Source organism: Pyxicephalus adspersus, chromosome 6 (assembly GCF_032062135.1).
Source record: "Pyxicephalus adspersus chromosome 6, UCB_Pads_2.0, whole genome shotgun sequence".
In the NCBI taxonomy this organism is placed as follows: domain Eukaryota; kingdom Metazoa; phylum Chordata; class Amphibia; order Anura; family Pyxicephalidae; genus Pyxicephalus; species Pyxicephalus adspersus.
In genome coordinates, this window is record NC_092863.1 from 16,487,470 (window position 1) to 16,502,980 (window position 15,511).

The window sequence follows — 15,511 nt, forward strand, 5'->3', positions numbered from 1 at the left end:
ACTGTAGTCTTCTTCATGGGTAAATAAGGCATCCCCCTGAAAATAAGCCCTAGAGCATATTTTGGCCTTCAAAAAAAAATAAGACAGTGTCTTATCATCGGGGAAACAGGGAATATTTATTTTTATATATTGTACGTACATATTATGCCAAACCCACACCTCAGTCTGGGCTAATTTTATCTAGAGCACCAGTATTACAATAATCTCTGAATCCAAAACATTCACAGAATGAATGGTGAGTCGTATACATATCTGACAGTTACTATGTATAAGGGCATGCTCCTTTTGGCTGGTACACTTCATTTTCAGAAGAACAATATGACAACCCCTTTATATCCCCAATAAGACTTGGTAATATTACAAATTCCTTACTGCTAACTATTTTAGAAGCTCAGCTGTTACAAATGGACCTACCAGATTTTGTCTACCTGTACCTATTGTCATTGTCTGTTTATTGGTTTTCTGGTTCTTAGTCTGTCTATATTTATACTTAATCTCTACAATTATCATTGTACTGTCAATGTACATCATTGGACATTGACTGCAAGGCTTTTTATTATATGGTAGTGATCCCTCCTTTTTTCGGGCCCGCGGACCACTAAGATTGCTGGTTACGGACCGCGCGTGCACGGGGATCCGGGTGTAACTCAAAGAAACCTCCTCCATAGTGACATCATGATGCTTGAACCCGCCCACTCTCCCATCGAAGATCTGAGCCTGCACCTAGGCATGTCCAAAAAACACAACCCGCCCACATCCCTAAGCCTGGGATCTGTACAGGGACCTGGTCCCTGGCTCTAGCCAGTTCATCTGCCAAGCGGGGTCCTTTTTCTGACTCCGCTTGGGGGCACACCAGCCAGAGCTGCGGACCACTAAAATTTTCTCCACCGGTTGGTGACTGCTGTTATAAGGGATAAGTTACCATAATATACAATAGGAATCCTCTCAATTGCACTTGGCCTGTGCTATTAAATCTCATATACTAAAGATCTGCAGCAAGTATTGTCCCATATACTTTCTCTTATGTGGATTACAGTGGTATTTTCATTGGCAGGTTTATGATGTATTTATACTTTTGTCTATGGTCAACAACGCTAAACTGATGTTTAATACATAGTTTCAAAGGGTGTGTCAAGTACTTCTGTCTGATGTTCATACTCACACACACAAAATAGCCATCATTCTCAAAAATACCTTTGATGAAGCTGGAGATTCGCCTGGCAAAGGCCTAGACGCCTGTAAAATTCTCATAAAAGCTGACAGTGACACCCACAAGAGTTCTTATAAAAGAAGAACAATTAGTGTCACTCGTTTTCCAAGTTAAAATAACAAAGACAACATCTTGCATTTATTTAGACATACCAATCTCCTCATTATGAATTACAATTGTAGGAAAGCTTGGTCGACTGCTGGATCTCTTAAGAGGGCCTCTTCATTTGGTTGTCAATCGAAAAAGCTTTCCAGGCATTTGTCTTTAATGAGTAACAGTTCCCTAGAGTCCCTTGGCTTTTATGGTGGATCAAGACTTCGAAGAACCGGTGACAGTGTGTTTGGATCAGGAAGTATAGAAAATTGTTCTGGAGTTAACATCAATAGTTTTGAAACCTATGGCAGCTGGAAGAATGGTGTACTGTTTGGTACAAATGCAAAGGAGACAATGATGGCTTTAAATGACCGATTGGCTATCTACCTCGAGAGGGTGGTATCATTGGAGGAAGAAAATCAACAACTGGAAAGGAGGATCAAAGAATGGTATGAAAAAAATGCTCCACAACAACTTCCTGACCTCAGCCAATACTTCATGATCATTGAGGAGCTCCAGAAAGAGGTATGAATTCTAAAATTACTATCTTGCTGTGGTTAATTCCCCCTATAGACATTACAGTTTTATTTCTCTACAAGATACACAAAGTGCAAATATTTGAAGGAATGTAGTAGAAACCATTTATCTGGATATTATGATTTTAATTGAATGGAGTAGGTCATCACTCCTAAGCTTTTGCCATGACACTGGTGTCTGGGAACTTCATGCTCATCCATTCTCCGCTTACAACATCCATTTTAAAAACACAGCGGCTCACTAATGATGTCAGCAATTGTTAAAACATATTGTTCTGGAAAGTACGTGAATAGATCTCTGCCTGGAGCCTCCCCGCTCTGATGCAACCCAGGCTCAATGTCCACCAGACCCAGAATTATATAACTTTTATTGAATGGTATGATTATCAGTGTGCCTATTTTTCAAATTATTTTTATTATTAATGTGGAATGCCCACAGAAATGGGAACTTACTTAATTTACATACAAACAGAGGTCCACTGGAAACCCATAATTATTACTACTGAAAAACCATTTTACTAATTTTTGAACCGCCATCTAAATTAGTGAGTGCAGTCAGAACAAAGGCTTTTTTACACATTTTACAATCCTGTTCTACAATCTGCTATAGATTTACCAACAACTATTATAAATGTCTTTCTGATTGTAAATAAATGGAATAACTTGTTTAGGTAGGCACTTATACTATGTGCTTGTCATTTGGTAAATATAATAGTGCAGAGGTTCTTTAACCAGATAGGAACACTTGGACAGTTTATGGTTTAGGTAAGTTGGCACCATCCCAGGCAAATAACATAAAAAATCTCTAAAATTTACTAAATGTTTCACTAGTCTCTATAGTGCTAGAGGCTGTAATATGAAACTATTTTAAGTGCCATCTTTAAACATAGCTAATTCTACGGTATAGCAGATCAATTCAGGGCAGAACTAAAATTCTTATATCTTGGCTTGCCCTTGTCCATCTTCCTTTTGCTCCCTGTTGCTCCAGGTATGATGGTAATGTGCACTGACCATTTAGGTAGTGTGAGGAATTCCGGAAAAAATACATGGAAGCTCAGAGAACTCTGAAATTAAATGTATATGGGAACACATACTATTTGTGCACACTGTGCATCTTTTTTATATAAGCCTTCTAGTACTTATGGGCCTATCTATTTTTAGATGAACCTTCCAATAGTCACACAGATGGGTGCAGGGACTCTGCCTTGTTGCAGTCATGTTAATTTCAGGGAATCAGCATGCTTAAATAACCGGTAGTTGCATGGGGGACCCAAAAACTGATCCTACATTAGGTCTTAAACACTTCATAAATAAATCTATAATGATTTATTTTGCAACCAGGATATTAAAATAAAAAGGCACACCCTAAGTTGCCTTATGAAGGTGGATCAAAGTTGGTAATCACATTGCATTAAGTCCCAATGTTAATAAACATGCCATGTTTATGTGAATATAGCATGATATATATGTTAGTGTTGGTACTGGGCTTGATTGATTATTTTCCATCCTAATTCTCAAATTTGCAATCTTTTCCAGATATTTGATGTCAGAATGAAAAACGCTGAAGTTCTTTTGAACACAGACAATTCGCGTCTTGCAGGAGATGACCTTCAAAGCAAGTAAGGAAATATTAAGGTACACGTTCTCAATAGAGAAGATACATTGGGAAATTGAAACATGTAGAATCAGAAGTGCAGTTTGTTGAATTAGATAAGTGTCTTAGGTGGTGAACCTAACTGAAATGAACAACGTATCTCATGGGCTGTATCCTATTTAGGTTTCTTAGCCAGGAATCTAGCAGGTACAGATAAAAATTATTGTGGAATGGCTGTGATGATGTCAGACTGGTTGCGATGGCTATAAAAGAGATGCCTTTTGTGAAGGTGTGAAGAGCTTTCAAGCCCTGGAACAATATGTGGAGACTTCAGCTTCCATGGAAGCATTGATCCCATCCAACACTTCAAATTCAGTGTCAGTTATACCTCTCTGTACTGAAGGCATTGGTACTGCTTTTGTGCAACCCAATAGCACTTGATTTTGCAACATAAAGACGGACTACTATCAGTAGAGAAGTCCTCAATGTCCAAGCACAGTGGTCTCTACATTAAATCAATGAATGTGACAGCATAGTAATACACGCTCTCAACTGAATTCAAATTCTTGGAATGGACCTCAGAGTTTTGATTAATACACACGGAATTACTACAATGACCAAAGGTTATATTGTAAATACAGTCCTTTGTTTTATCCAAGGGGAGCATCCTGTGCCTAGACCTGTATGTGCTAAAGTCATAGTAAGATTTGGTCAGCATATGAGAACTGGGTCCTGGTTGTCATCCCTTGGAAGCTTTGCAACCTTTCAGTTTGTAAAATACAAGCAGAGTTGCTCTGAAGGCAGTAAGACTTGTAATGTCCCTTTTTATGTAAAAGCCCCATGTAGGTTGGTTAGTAAACAAAACTTTGAAACCTTTTTGTACTTTCCATACTTACCTATATGTTTTCCTGCCTTTGCTCTTTTCCTCCTGCTATTATTATCTTGGAAGAACAACAGTTTGGTAGACATCATCTTCAATATATGGTGAGACCTTAAAGTATTCATTGACATCCTAGACCATACTTTTGTTGTCCATGGATTTCGTGCTTTTGGGAAGGAAATGTTGCCAGTTGTGAAGAACAAGCTTGGTATGCAAATAACTTCCAACAGTAGTATTATATGCAGCACTGTACAATGTTATCTAGAGAAGTATTATTTCTGCAGAACTTATTTAAAGCATTCAATAGAATAGGCACCAGCTGTTGTATTATCTTTTATAGCCTCTGTTTTATAATACAACTTTAGTCTGAAAGCTTATAATTTTCAGTTATGTTGTTCTTTATAAAACACAAACAGGAGACTATGGGAAAAGAAATAATAAAAACTTCCCAAAAACTCACAACACAACTGACGATGTGTGCAAGATCAAAGTTTTAGGCATCTGCACATTCTCTTTGAAGGTCTAAATCAGGGGTTGGGGTTTTGGACTACTAGGCCATTTCAGGAGGTCAAGAAGGCACACTAGTCCAGAAGAAACAAGGTGTCCAAGGAAAGGTTTTTTCCAACCGTGACTACAAGTGAGCAGCTTCAGTCTTCCGCTCATCCACAGTGTAGTCTCTGTACGTGTGCGCTTTCTTGGCATTGAAATGCCCATTGAGATTCGACCATTTGAAAGTGCTGTTGGGGTTGATGCACACTAAACACAGGGCTTTGTTACCACGTTGGACGAAGAATAATTCGTCAGTCCATTTGGGGTTGAAGACGCGACGTTCGAGAACAACCTTACGGAGACTGGTAGCTGCGCGTTGCTTCTGCTCTTTAGGCATAGTAATTGGGGTTACTGTGCAGGAACTCGATGCTACCACGGGAACTCGCAATAACGTGACAATTCAATTAGGCCAGATCCAACAATAAATACCTAGGGGGGTGTTAGGCTGAACTGGAATACTGGCTAGGCTGTATCCAGCCTAAAGGCCATAGTTTGCCTACCTCTGGTCTAAATAGATAACACCAGAGTTGTATTTAAACATTGTGAGAAGAAATGGCAATGCCACAAAAAACAACCTTTGTGACAGATTAGAAAACACAGAACATAGTAGCATTGTCATTCTATGGGGATTATTAAAGACAATAGTAGATTTCCTGGGCTTCATAATGGACCTTTTCCAGGAACTGGCACATTTTATTCCAATGGACAAAATGTAAAAGTATAGGGTTACTTAAGTCTTATGAGGCAATGAGGCAAGGAGCCAAAGTCTCATCCAATGTTAAGCACTATTTATTGTGTATAAAGTTTAGGCTTGTGAAAAAATGAAGTTGAAGTTTTAAAACTGTGAATATAAACTTTTTGTTGACACTGCCTTATTGATTACACTTAAAGCTTGGCTCTCGGTAGATCAAAGGAAACAACATTTATTAAAGTTGTGTATATCCTTAACATAATAAATAGATTTTTTTTATTTGTATATAAAGCCTTCATAAATACCAGAACCTGCCTTGATGTTAGCCTCTCGTAATCTGAGAGAAATGTCAGCACTCACAGTTCTTTGCAAATCACTATAATGTGACTCCATGCAGACCAACGCAGCGTGTCGGGGAGAGAAATGGTTTCCATTTGGAGAATGCAAGTGGATGACATATTTTTTTGTTGCTGTTCCTTTATATGTCTATGCTATGGCTATGTTGTCTGGTAAGGTGTTTAAAGTAAGTGGTTGTCTAAAATTTGCTTGTTTTAAGGTCACCTGGTATAGCACGGTTATCCACTCATGCGCTGTATATAATAAAGCCTAAATTTGCTGTCATGATCACTGTTCGAGAGAGGAAGGAGGACAAAGGAAACGTCTGTACTGTGCCCTGATCATAAGAACTTGATGTTTGCATTGATGGAAGTTTTGGTATTGGGGAAACGGAGCCCAGAAAGTCTAGTGGCTTTGATGGCTGTACATTTTGATGTGACTGTTATGTGCTAAAAATTGTTAAGAGCATGGGCTTAGGACTTTGAACATTTGCCAATGGTAATATTATCAATTGGCAAGAACAGGATATTCATAAACTCCTACTTACTGAAGAAAGCATGACTTAATAGAGTCTCTACTCTATGCTCATAACTGTGGCATATGTCACAGTGTTCAGGGTTGATATTGTAAGGCATTCAATACCATTTTTATTATCTGAAAACTTCCAAAAAATTGAAATTCCAAAGAGATTGAAGGAACAATAAATTATGGAGAATTGTAAAAATGATCATTAAATATGTCACAGTGTACAAAAAAAAATGCTGTGTCTGTATGGACACTAAAGACTTATTTATCAGCAATACATTTTATGTAATAACACAGTTACATGTTGTGTAATATTTGTGTTGTTATTAAAAACTTACCAAGGCTTTTTATTGGTCATATATAAACACTGGTAAACAATGCTGTAATCTGTTCTACTGGGTGAAGTTGTATAATCTTTGGGAACTTCATAGGGATCATAGGATGGAAATTGCCATAAGTATGTTTGGAATTGATTTATAAACCTCAAAGGAAAGCAAAACAAAGCAAAAAGAATCCAATCAGATTCAGATATAAAATAATGGCACGTAACACAAAAGCAAGTAGAACTAAATTCCAACTGTTGCTTGATATCAGAAGATTTAAATATTGGGCCGTTTTCCCCTTACCTTTTATATAGAAGTGAAATTCTAAATTAAGAACTTCGTACATTATTTCATAGGTACCTAATAGCATGACTGGATCAAACCTGCTATTGGTTACTGGTAAGACACAAAAGGTACTTACTATTTACAGAAGTTGCACACTTCTAAAATACAGCATGTGCACGATCAACAAAGTGAGGTGGAAGATCACCTGAATTACGTGTTTTAGGTTTTAAAGGCATTACATTTAAAATACTTCTGTTTTTCTACCAACTCTTGCCAACATTAGGAGCCCATCTCTATCATCTCTATTGAACTAAAACTAATTTTCCACCTCCCCTGAAGAAGCCGCTTTGGCGAAACGAGTTGGGACCAATCAGATGTCAATACTATTAATGATTTGTTTCAATATTTTTGTAAAGTTTGTTCTAAGATCCCACTTCAAAAGTGTTATACCCTGATTGAACAGTAGATGCAAAATGTGTAACAAAATTATTTCTCAATCAACACTGTGGCCTCAAAAGCTGTATTCTTCCTCTCTTTCTCTTTTATTATATTGATTTAAATTAAGGGCCAGGCAATAATGACTACTAGATTTGTTTTTGCTTATGGTTTTTGCATGTCTGTCTGTGAACATGACATGCAATGTTTTGGAACTGGGCACACAAAATGCTTTCAGCTATAGCATTTGTCAAGTCATATACCTTGAACAATACTACATATTGCCCAACAGTTGATATATATATACAATAACTCCTACAGAATCTCCTTATGGACTTCCAGTTGCATAAGGATGCCTTCTATATTGTTTGCACATTTTAAAGTTGAATTTTTTTAACTATGTTTACTTCATTTTTTAAGGTATCACATAGAGCTCAGTTTGTGTAAAACAATAGAAGATGATATAGTAGACTTGCGCAGATGTCTGGACAGACTGACGCTGGAGCGATGTGATTTAGAATATCGGCTGGAGTATCTTACAGAAGACCTAATAGTTCTGAAAAACACCCACAGTGAGGTATAAGTTTAAGTGTAATACATTGTACAATTCTCTGACAAATAGCATATCGGTGTGGTTATATTATTCTGCACTTGCCCAGGGCTTTGTGATTAATTCTAGGGATGAGGGTCCAGGTTTTACAGAATTCTGAACTTGCTAGTTCTAAGCTGAAACTCCGAATTTAGAATTTGCGGAGAGAGCTTCAGTTATCATGAGCAACCAATCCACTTGGGGGGGAGGTTTACAGCCAATGACGGGAACTCCACCTATCTGGTATTGTGTATTCACTAGGGATGAGCGAGCCTCTGGCAGTCTCGCACAAATTTTCTCAAACTTTTGGCAAACCAATTTCGCAAAATCGGAAGATTGGAAGAAATTAAAACAGGAGGATTCCCAAAGCTGCATTCAGCCCTGGGAATCCTCCTGTTTGCGATCCCCAGGGCACTAGAGGTTAATTAATATGACTGCAACAGCAATCAGGGGAGTGGAGTTGCTGTGCTCCCCTGATTGCTGTTGCCGCCCTGTAGTTATGTGTTCCTGGATAGAGTTTCTCTATCCAGGAACACAGGACTCCTGTGTTCTTGGATAGAGAAACTCTATCTAAGAACACATACAACTAGTAAAGGGCTGCAAGAGCAATCAGCCCCCGATTGGTCTTTGCAGGCCCCAAAAATTTGGTTTCGGCGGCCGAATTTACAAAGGCCATTCTTGCCTACAAATTTGGTAAGCGAGAATGGCCCAATTCGCCAAGAGACTGAATTAAATAAATTTGCTCTCTCATCCCTACTATTCACCCAATCCAGCTAAGTAATACAACTGTCAAAGTCCACCAGCTATATTGGCTGATCTCATGAAAACAATGCAGGATTCTGTTCAGTGGGAAAGAACTCCTGCCACCTATGCCATTGTTGAGGGTAGGTGAACATCAGAACAAATAACATTGTTGCTATTAACAAGTTATAACCTTCTGAGGAAGCCTTTGGGTGAAACGCATCAAGGATGATGGAAACACAAGAATATAAATATTCAGTATTATGAAATGCATTGTGTAATGATGAACATGTAATAATACAAATACAAATTGCATATATTTACTGATTTTTTAACAGCATCTCCAATATATAATGGTTTTGTGTTTTAGGAAGTGAAAAACCTCAAAGAACAGCTAGGAGCCAGAGTCCATGTGGAGGTGGACGTTGCTCCTGCAGTGGACCTCAAGAAAACTTTGTCGAATATGCGAATTGAATATGAAAGTTTAATAGAAAGGAACCTAAATGATATTGAGAAATGGTTTATCACACAGGTAAAATGAAAATTATTTCATTTAAGTCAACAATACATTTGGTACAAGTTGTTTTTTAAGGCTTTGAGAATCAGGCATGGTGTGTATTTGGGATAGTATTCAAGGCCGTAATGCTCTTGTTGATATAATCAAGTGTAAAAAAGTAAAGAGCCCATACAAATGGGAACAAAAGATTTGATTTGTATTTTTCTCCAAGACTCCTCTCCAGCATTGTAAACTCTTTGTTGATAAATCTCCCCCACTTACTGGATTATTAGGAAGGATCTCCCTGTTTTTTTTCCATTTAGAACCTCCAATAGACTTAAGCTACGTACACACTTCCAATTATTATCGTTGGAAAACGAACGACGAACGATCCTGCACGATATCTACGAACGATCGTATAGCACCGATCCTGCACATAGAGATAACGACACGATCGTTCGTAGATATTGTACACACAATAGATACGATCGTTTGAGCGATAGAGGAACTATGTGCACGACAGGAAAGTGAACGGACGTTCGTTCATCACGCATGCTCTGAACATGGACGATCAACGAACGACCGTACACACGAACGATGTTCAACGATCGTCGTCCAATCCGATCCGCCGGTCCGGTCGTTCGTTTCCAACGAGTTTCCTCGTTCGTCGGCGTCGTTGGTTACTTTTTTACGAACAATTTTTTGCCCAATCGATCGTTCGTCGTTCGATTGGAACGATAAAAATTGGAAGTGTGTACGCACCTTAAACCAGCAATTATAGAGACATTGTCAGTTTGCCTTTTTAGAGCTTCCACCTCAAGTACTCAAATAAAGCAAGTCAGACCATTGTTAGATATCCTTATCAACATCCATGTTGTGGTTCAATGATTCAGTCAATATCACAGAGATATCACATTGCCATCACAGAGTGAAGAATTAAACAGACAGATGATATCGGGAGCCGAGCAGCTTCAGATGGTGAAAACTGAGGCGATCGATTTGCAACACACGATACAGAATCTGGAGATTGACCTACAAACTCAGCTAAGTACTGTAGGTTGGCAATATAAACACACATGCAGAGGCATAAAACAAAACATTAAATTCCCTAAGGGGTATATTTATAAAAAAATCTGCATGCATATTCATTTTGTGTTGATTTCCCAGCATTTGTTCATTAATGTTTTTTCATATAATGTATAAACGGATTTTGTACAAATGAAGCTAATGTTTTTAATGTATTTTTAGGGTTTTTTTGCTCATATGATCACATTTTTTTAGGGTGTTGCACTTGCAAAACAAAAAGGAAAACTTAAAGATCAGAAAGTAGCACAAAAAAGGGCAAAGAGGTTCCTATATTTCCCTCCTTATTGTTCAGCCAATCTTCAAGCCCCTATTTTTGGAAAAAAACCAACCATGTATTTGGAATGAAACTGGCTACAAACAACAAATAAAATATATATATATATATATATATATATATATATATATATATATATTATAATCCCCTAAGGCTGCAGGTCCTAGAAGGTGTTATATTCATAGTAGTTGGTCCCTAGCTGCATTGCAGCCACAGAGCTGATTTCAATTATCCACAGACCACCAGCTATCATTTTACTTTGCAACTTAAACACAGCAGGACATCACACCAAAAATCCCCAGCTACATTTTCACCAACAAAAAACACTACCTTCTAGGATCTCAGCTTCCACAGTGCCAAAACAAGGAAACGTTACACTTTTGTACTCTTGAACACCTTCATTGCTCTCTGAACCCTGTCCTGCAAACCCAAAAACCATGTGTCGGTACCTACTGCTACTACATTCATCAACTCCCTATGACTGGCCACCAAGTCTCCATGCCTGATGACAGTCATACCAACTTCCCTATTTATTCCAAGCCTTGGTAATCCTCTTAACCAAACATGCCAGGCACAAAGATATATGGGCCACATTGTCCACCCAGATGGCCAAGAATGCCAAGCATAACCTCAAAAGGTCCATTCTGTTACCCCATGTTGTTAACAACATTATATGAATAATATTGCATCGGTAGTAAATTCCAAGCATCAGGATCCAAGAATTTGCTCCAGTCTAGTCTTTTTTTCAGATATCAGCTCTGGAGCACACACTGGCTGAAACAGATGAGAGTTATAGTTTTCAGCTTACTGAGATACAAGAACTGGTTAACAATATAGAAGATGACTTAGCTCAAATGAGATATGATGTGGAACGCCAGAACTATGAATACAAGATCCTTACCGATGTAAAAACTCGTCTAGAGATGGAGATTGCAACATACAAACGACTTATGGAAGGAGAGGATATAAAGTAAGTAGGAACAGGGCCCAATGGCGTTGATAGGCTTCTACTGTAGGTATAATTCAATTTATGCTATATAAGAACACACAAGTAAAATCTAATATCATAACTAGAAAAAGCACTTTGAAGCTGGAAGAGAAAAGACTAAGGAGGTAATTTGCCTACTCTGTAATTACATCTAGAACCAATGATAAGAGTTGAGCTTCTCTGCAGTAAGTTCTAGGTGTGCAGACCTAAATTTATTTGACTGTGAATACTCTGTATACTAGTGCACCAATAAAAAGGCACAGGCTGTGCAAAATTCGCAATGATGAAAACCTTGATGGATGGTAGAGTACCAGCAGATTGATAGGCTGGTAGAGACATTCACTATACAGGTAATCCCTGGGGTTAAGGACAGCCAACATATGGACGCCTCCTAGTTATGAATGGGGATTTCCTGCTCGCTGTGTGCAGAACGAAGGCTGAACGGGGTGGAGGGGGGGTTGCATGACTTGCAGAAGAAATCTTTTGCTAAACACAGGTGAGGTTGTGGGTGATCTTAGGGGGGGGGGGGGTGAGCTCTTTCTGCAGCCTCTTGTACCTCTTTAATGACCAAGACAAACTCTGCAGTTGTTTGTTTTTGCATATCAAAGCACAGCTTGCTCCAGAAGTTACCCTCCCTGGAGGTATGAATACTGAGAATTTTTAAATGTAAAAGCGGTACAAATTCCCGCCCTCCAGCCACACACTGGCGAGCAGATGCCCGCCCTCGCATCCCCTGCTTTTACACGCCAGGGACCCAGATGCCGGCTGGGCATCACCAGGTTAGGTAGATGCCCGTCCGGAATCACCAGGGGAAGAAGAAGAAGCACCACTGGAGGATGCCGCTGGAACTTGGGAACCAGGTAAGATTTTTAAACTCCCTGGTATGAAAAAACCCATATGAGACACACTTGGAAATACCACCAGGGTGATTAATGAATGTCTAGGCTCCATAAAGATTTTTTTTTACTTTGTTTGTGATTTACTCACAGTGAGGATTTTATACAGTAACTGACCCCACAGTACCTAATAATATGTTGAGACAAACATCTGTCCTAATTCAATTTAATAAAATAATGTACCTGTTCCGACTTTCATACAAATTCAATTTAAGAACAAACCTACAGTCCCTATCTCGTATGTAACCCAGGGACTACTTGTATATTAGTTTTTTTTTAGACTCTAAAATATGTGAATGTGCTTCCCTAGCATCGCTGACACTTAGAAACAGCTTAGTGCGTTTAACAGAAAAGAGACCTCTGCAGAAAATATCATCTAGTAAACTAATTTGTTGTATGAAAAGCTAGTTGTCTGTGCCCGCTCCTAATATTTATATTCCTCTTTGGAAACACAACTGCATTCTGGTTTTGGCCTTCAAATAATTTCAATAAATTGACAACTAGTTGACAAAAAGTAACATTGTGTATTTAGGTTATTCGCTTTTTTTATGCAGAACTAACCTATTTCTTTTTGTTAATATTCAGTATGTCGAAGTTCCAGTCGACAGGAAGCAGAGGTAAATAAAACAAGTTAATGTGTGAGTTGGTCTAATACACAAGATGAAATAAAAGTAAAACATTAAAATTATCCATCAACTTCTCCTATGACTTTTACTTTCTTAGTGTTTGATAGACTGTTTGGCTCTATAACTGAAGAGGTAGGTGTCCGTTAGGTTAGGTTTCAAATTGATCTGGTTTGGCTTAGTACCTTCGGGGGCAAGTAGTAGTAGTGTTGAAGACAAGCTCTTGAGGCAACTGAAATAAAAAGTAATTAATCACATCCATAAAAAAAGTATCATATTTGAAATGTAAAATCAAATATAAAAAGTGGTAAACCACCACAGAGCCCCGAATGCCATCCCAACTGCTGGCATAGTTTGTGCTTGAGAGAAGCAAACCACCCAGGTTCAGACCACACATCCAAAAGTAAGCCTAACCTAATTTAAAATCTAATACTAAACCTAAACCTTAAATGTAACAACTGTTTATGTACACATATTCCTTAATGCTCTTCTATTAGGTCCGTTCTGAGCTCCTATTTGCTTGTGATAGCAGGAACTACTGCTAAACCTGACTAGCTGAGTTCTAACTTTGGTGGCCTGATCATTGGCTATGGCCATAACGTCTTGATCACTGGTATCTGGCCAATCCTTATTAGAGATATGTAAGCTAGGGAAGAGTGAACATTGCTGTAGCCTAATACTAAAATAATTTCAATGAATTTGTTGGAAACTTAACATGCTCAGACCAGCAACAACTACTTAACTGTCTACCTAAACTTTATATTATCACTATATTTTTTTGGTCCCAGAAGAATGATTGTAATAATAATGGCTATAGGTAATGGTAATAGTAATGGTTAAAAATTGTCTGTATGAATAAACGAATCCGTCATAAAAATAACAGGGTGGTCTAATTTTTTGTTCTAGTGTTCTTTTGTTTGTGGATATGTGGGACTGATGTTGGTAATCACCATTGTTAAAGTGAACTAATAAAATCCATCTCTTTACAGGTTTAAAGATTGTGTCAATTACAGAGGACATTCAAGATGGGAAAGTCATATCTAAATATAAAACTGTACATCATCTTCAACGTTAACCAAGGCTAAACAAACAGTGTAGAAATGTAAATATATGTTTAAACATTCTTTTTATAGTATATACTATTCCCATATTTTGTTTGCATTCATTTTAGCTGAACAAGATCTTAGCTAGCATCAATAATCACCAAATATTAAACACACCCTTATTTACTAAGTTAGATTAAACTGGTCAACGTTAATTTCTGATTTCCACAACACAAAATTGTTCTTTGCATAATAAAATGAACAGATTTAAAGCAATGCAAATGTCTGGAAATTATTGCAAATTTTATCCTGCACTGATAAAATGATAACAAATTATACAAATCAACATAATCAACAAGCACATGTGCAAGCATATAGACATCTATGTAACATCTGAGACATCTGAGCCTTATTATTAACTTATTGCACCTTATGTTAAATTATGTTTTGTTGTTTCCTCTATTCTTTGTCTGTATGTAATTTGTAACTATGCATATGTGAATTCCTAAATAAAACATGTTATTGAAAGTCTGTTATTGGAGTCATATCTATATATACAATCTGGGTCAGGGATTCAAAAAGTATTAAAGTTAGAAGAGAAGAACCCAATGGTACTCATTCAGGCTCAGTTATTCAGAAGCAATTAAAGACACATGACCAGAACAACAACCAACAAATTAGATATTATAGAACATGATCTTCAATGGCAGCTTCATTATTCATCATCTCTTAATGTAGGTCTACTTTAAATACTTTAAGTCACCGATCTAGAATATGTGGGGAATAACACATCCACCTTATAATATAATATTTTCTTTAAACACCCCTTCTATCCATCCATTTAGTCATCAGTAGGTAGGGGCAGCATCAGAAATCAGCAGCTCACATTATGCCAATGAAATGAGTTTGACAAAAAGCCTTTAGGCCAGGTACGGCCTAGCCAGTAGTCCATTTCGGTGTACGCCCCCCTGGTCGATCAGCCTAATCCTGGTGGGCAGGGGTCGGCAACCTGCATCCCTTAGGCCTTCATCCCTTAAGCCTTCTTGTTATGCCTTCCTTCCCTATTTACCGCATCCCGCGTTACCAATTCCGCCGCTGGGGTAAGGGGACATTGCCTCTCCTCCGTATGCATTGTGGAGGAGAAAGATTTAATTTCAAGGACGTTTCTCATGGGGGGCGGAGCCCTCAGCACGGGAAAAGGGAGAGTCCGGCCTTGTGTGCCTTCCTGACCTCCTGAAATGGCCTAGTAGCCAAAAAGTTTACTGACCCCTGTTCTAGGGTTTAGGTTTATAGAAATGTGCTGTATTACATTGTTTAT

The 15,511-nt window shown here is 38.1% G+C and overlaps 1 protein-coding gene across 1 annotated transcript; it reads left to right on the forward strand.

Moving 5' to 3' along the window:
* Positions 1 to 1,660: 1,660 nt before the first annotated feature.
* On the forward strand, positions 1,661 to 13,695 carry LOC140332408 (keratin, type I cuticular Ha6-like). Its single transcript, XM_072413676.1, has 8 exons — positions 1,661 to 1,828; positions 3,376 to 3,458; positions 7,878 to 8,034; positions 9,158 to 9,319; positions 10,211 to 10,336; positions 11,393 to 11,613; positions 13,261 to 13,285; positions 13,648 to 13,695. Exons 1-8 carry the CDS (start codon positions 1,661 to 1,663, stop codon positions 13,693 to 13,695), a joined length of 990 nt encoding a protein of 329 aa, XP_072269777.1.
* Positions 13,696 to 15,511: the final 1,816 nt, after the last annotated feature.

What these genes read in the sequence shown, in the direction of transcription:
- LOC140332408 (XM_072413676.1), top strand. Translation starts at nt 1,661, where the DNA reads ATGGCTTTAAATGACCGATTGGCTATCTACCTCGAGAGGGTGGTATCA. An exon ending in TTGAGGAGCTCCAGAAAGAG is followed by an intron (nt 1,829 to 3,375) that starts GTATGAATTCTA and finishes AATCTTTTCCAG; the next exon opens with ATATTTGATGTCAGAATGAA. An exon ending in TACAAACTCAGCTAAGTACT is followed by an intron (nt 10,337 to 11,392) that starts GTAGGTTGGCAA and finishes TCTTTTTTTCAG; the next exon opens with ATATCAGCTCTGGAGCACAC.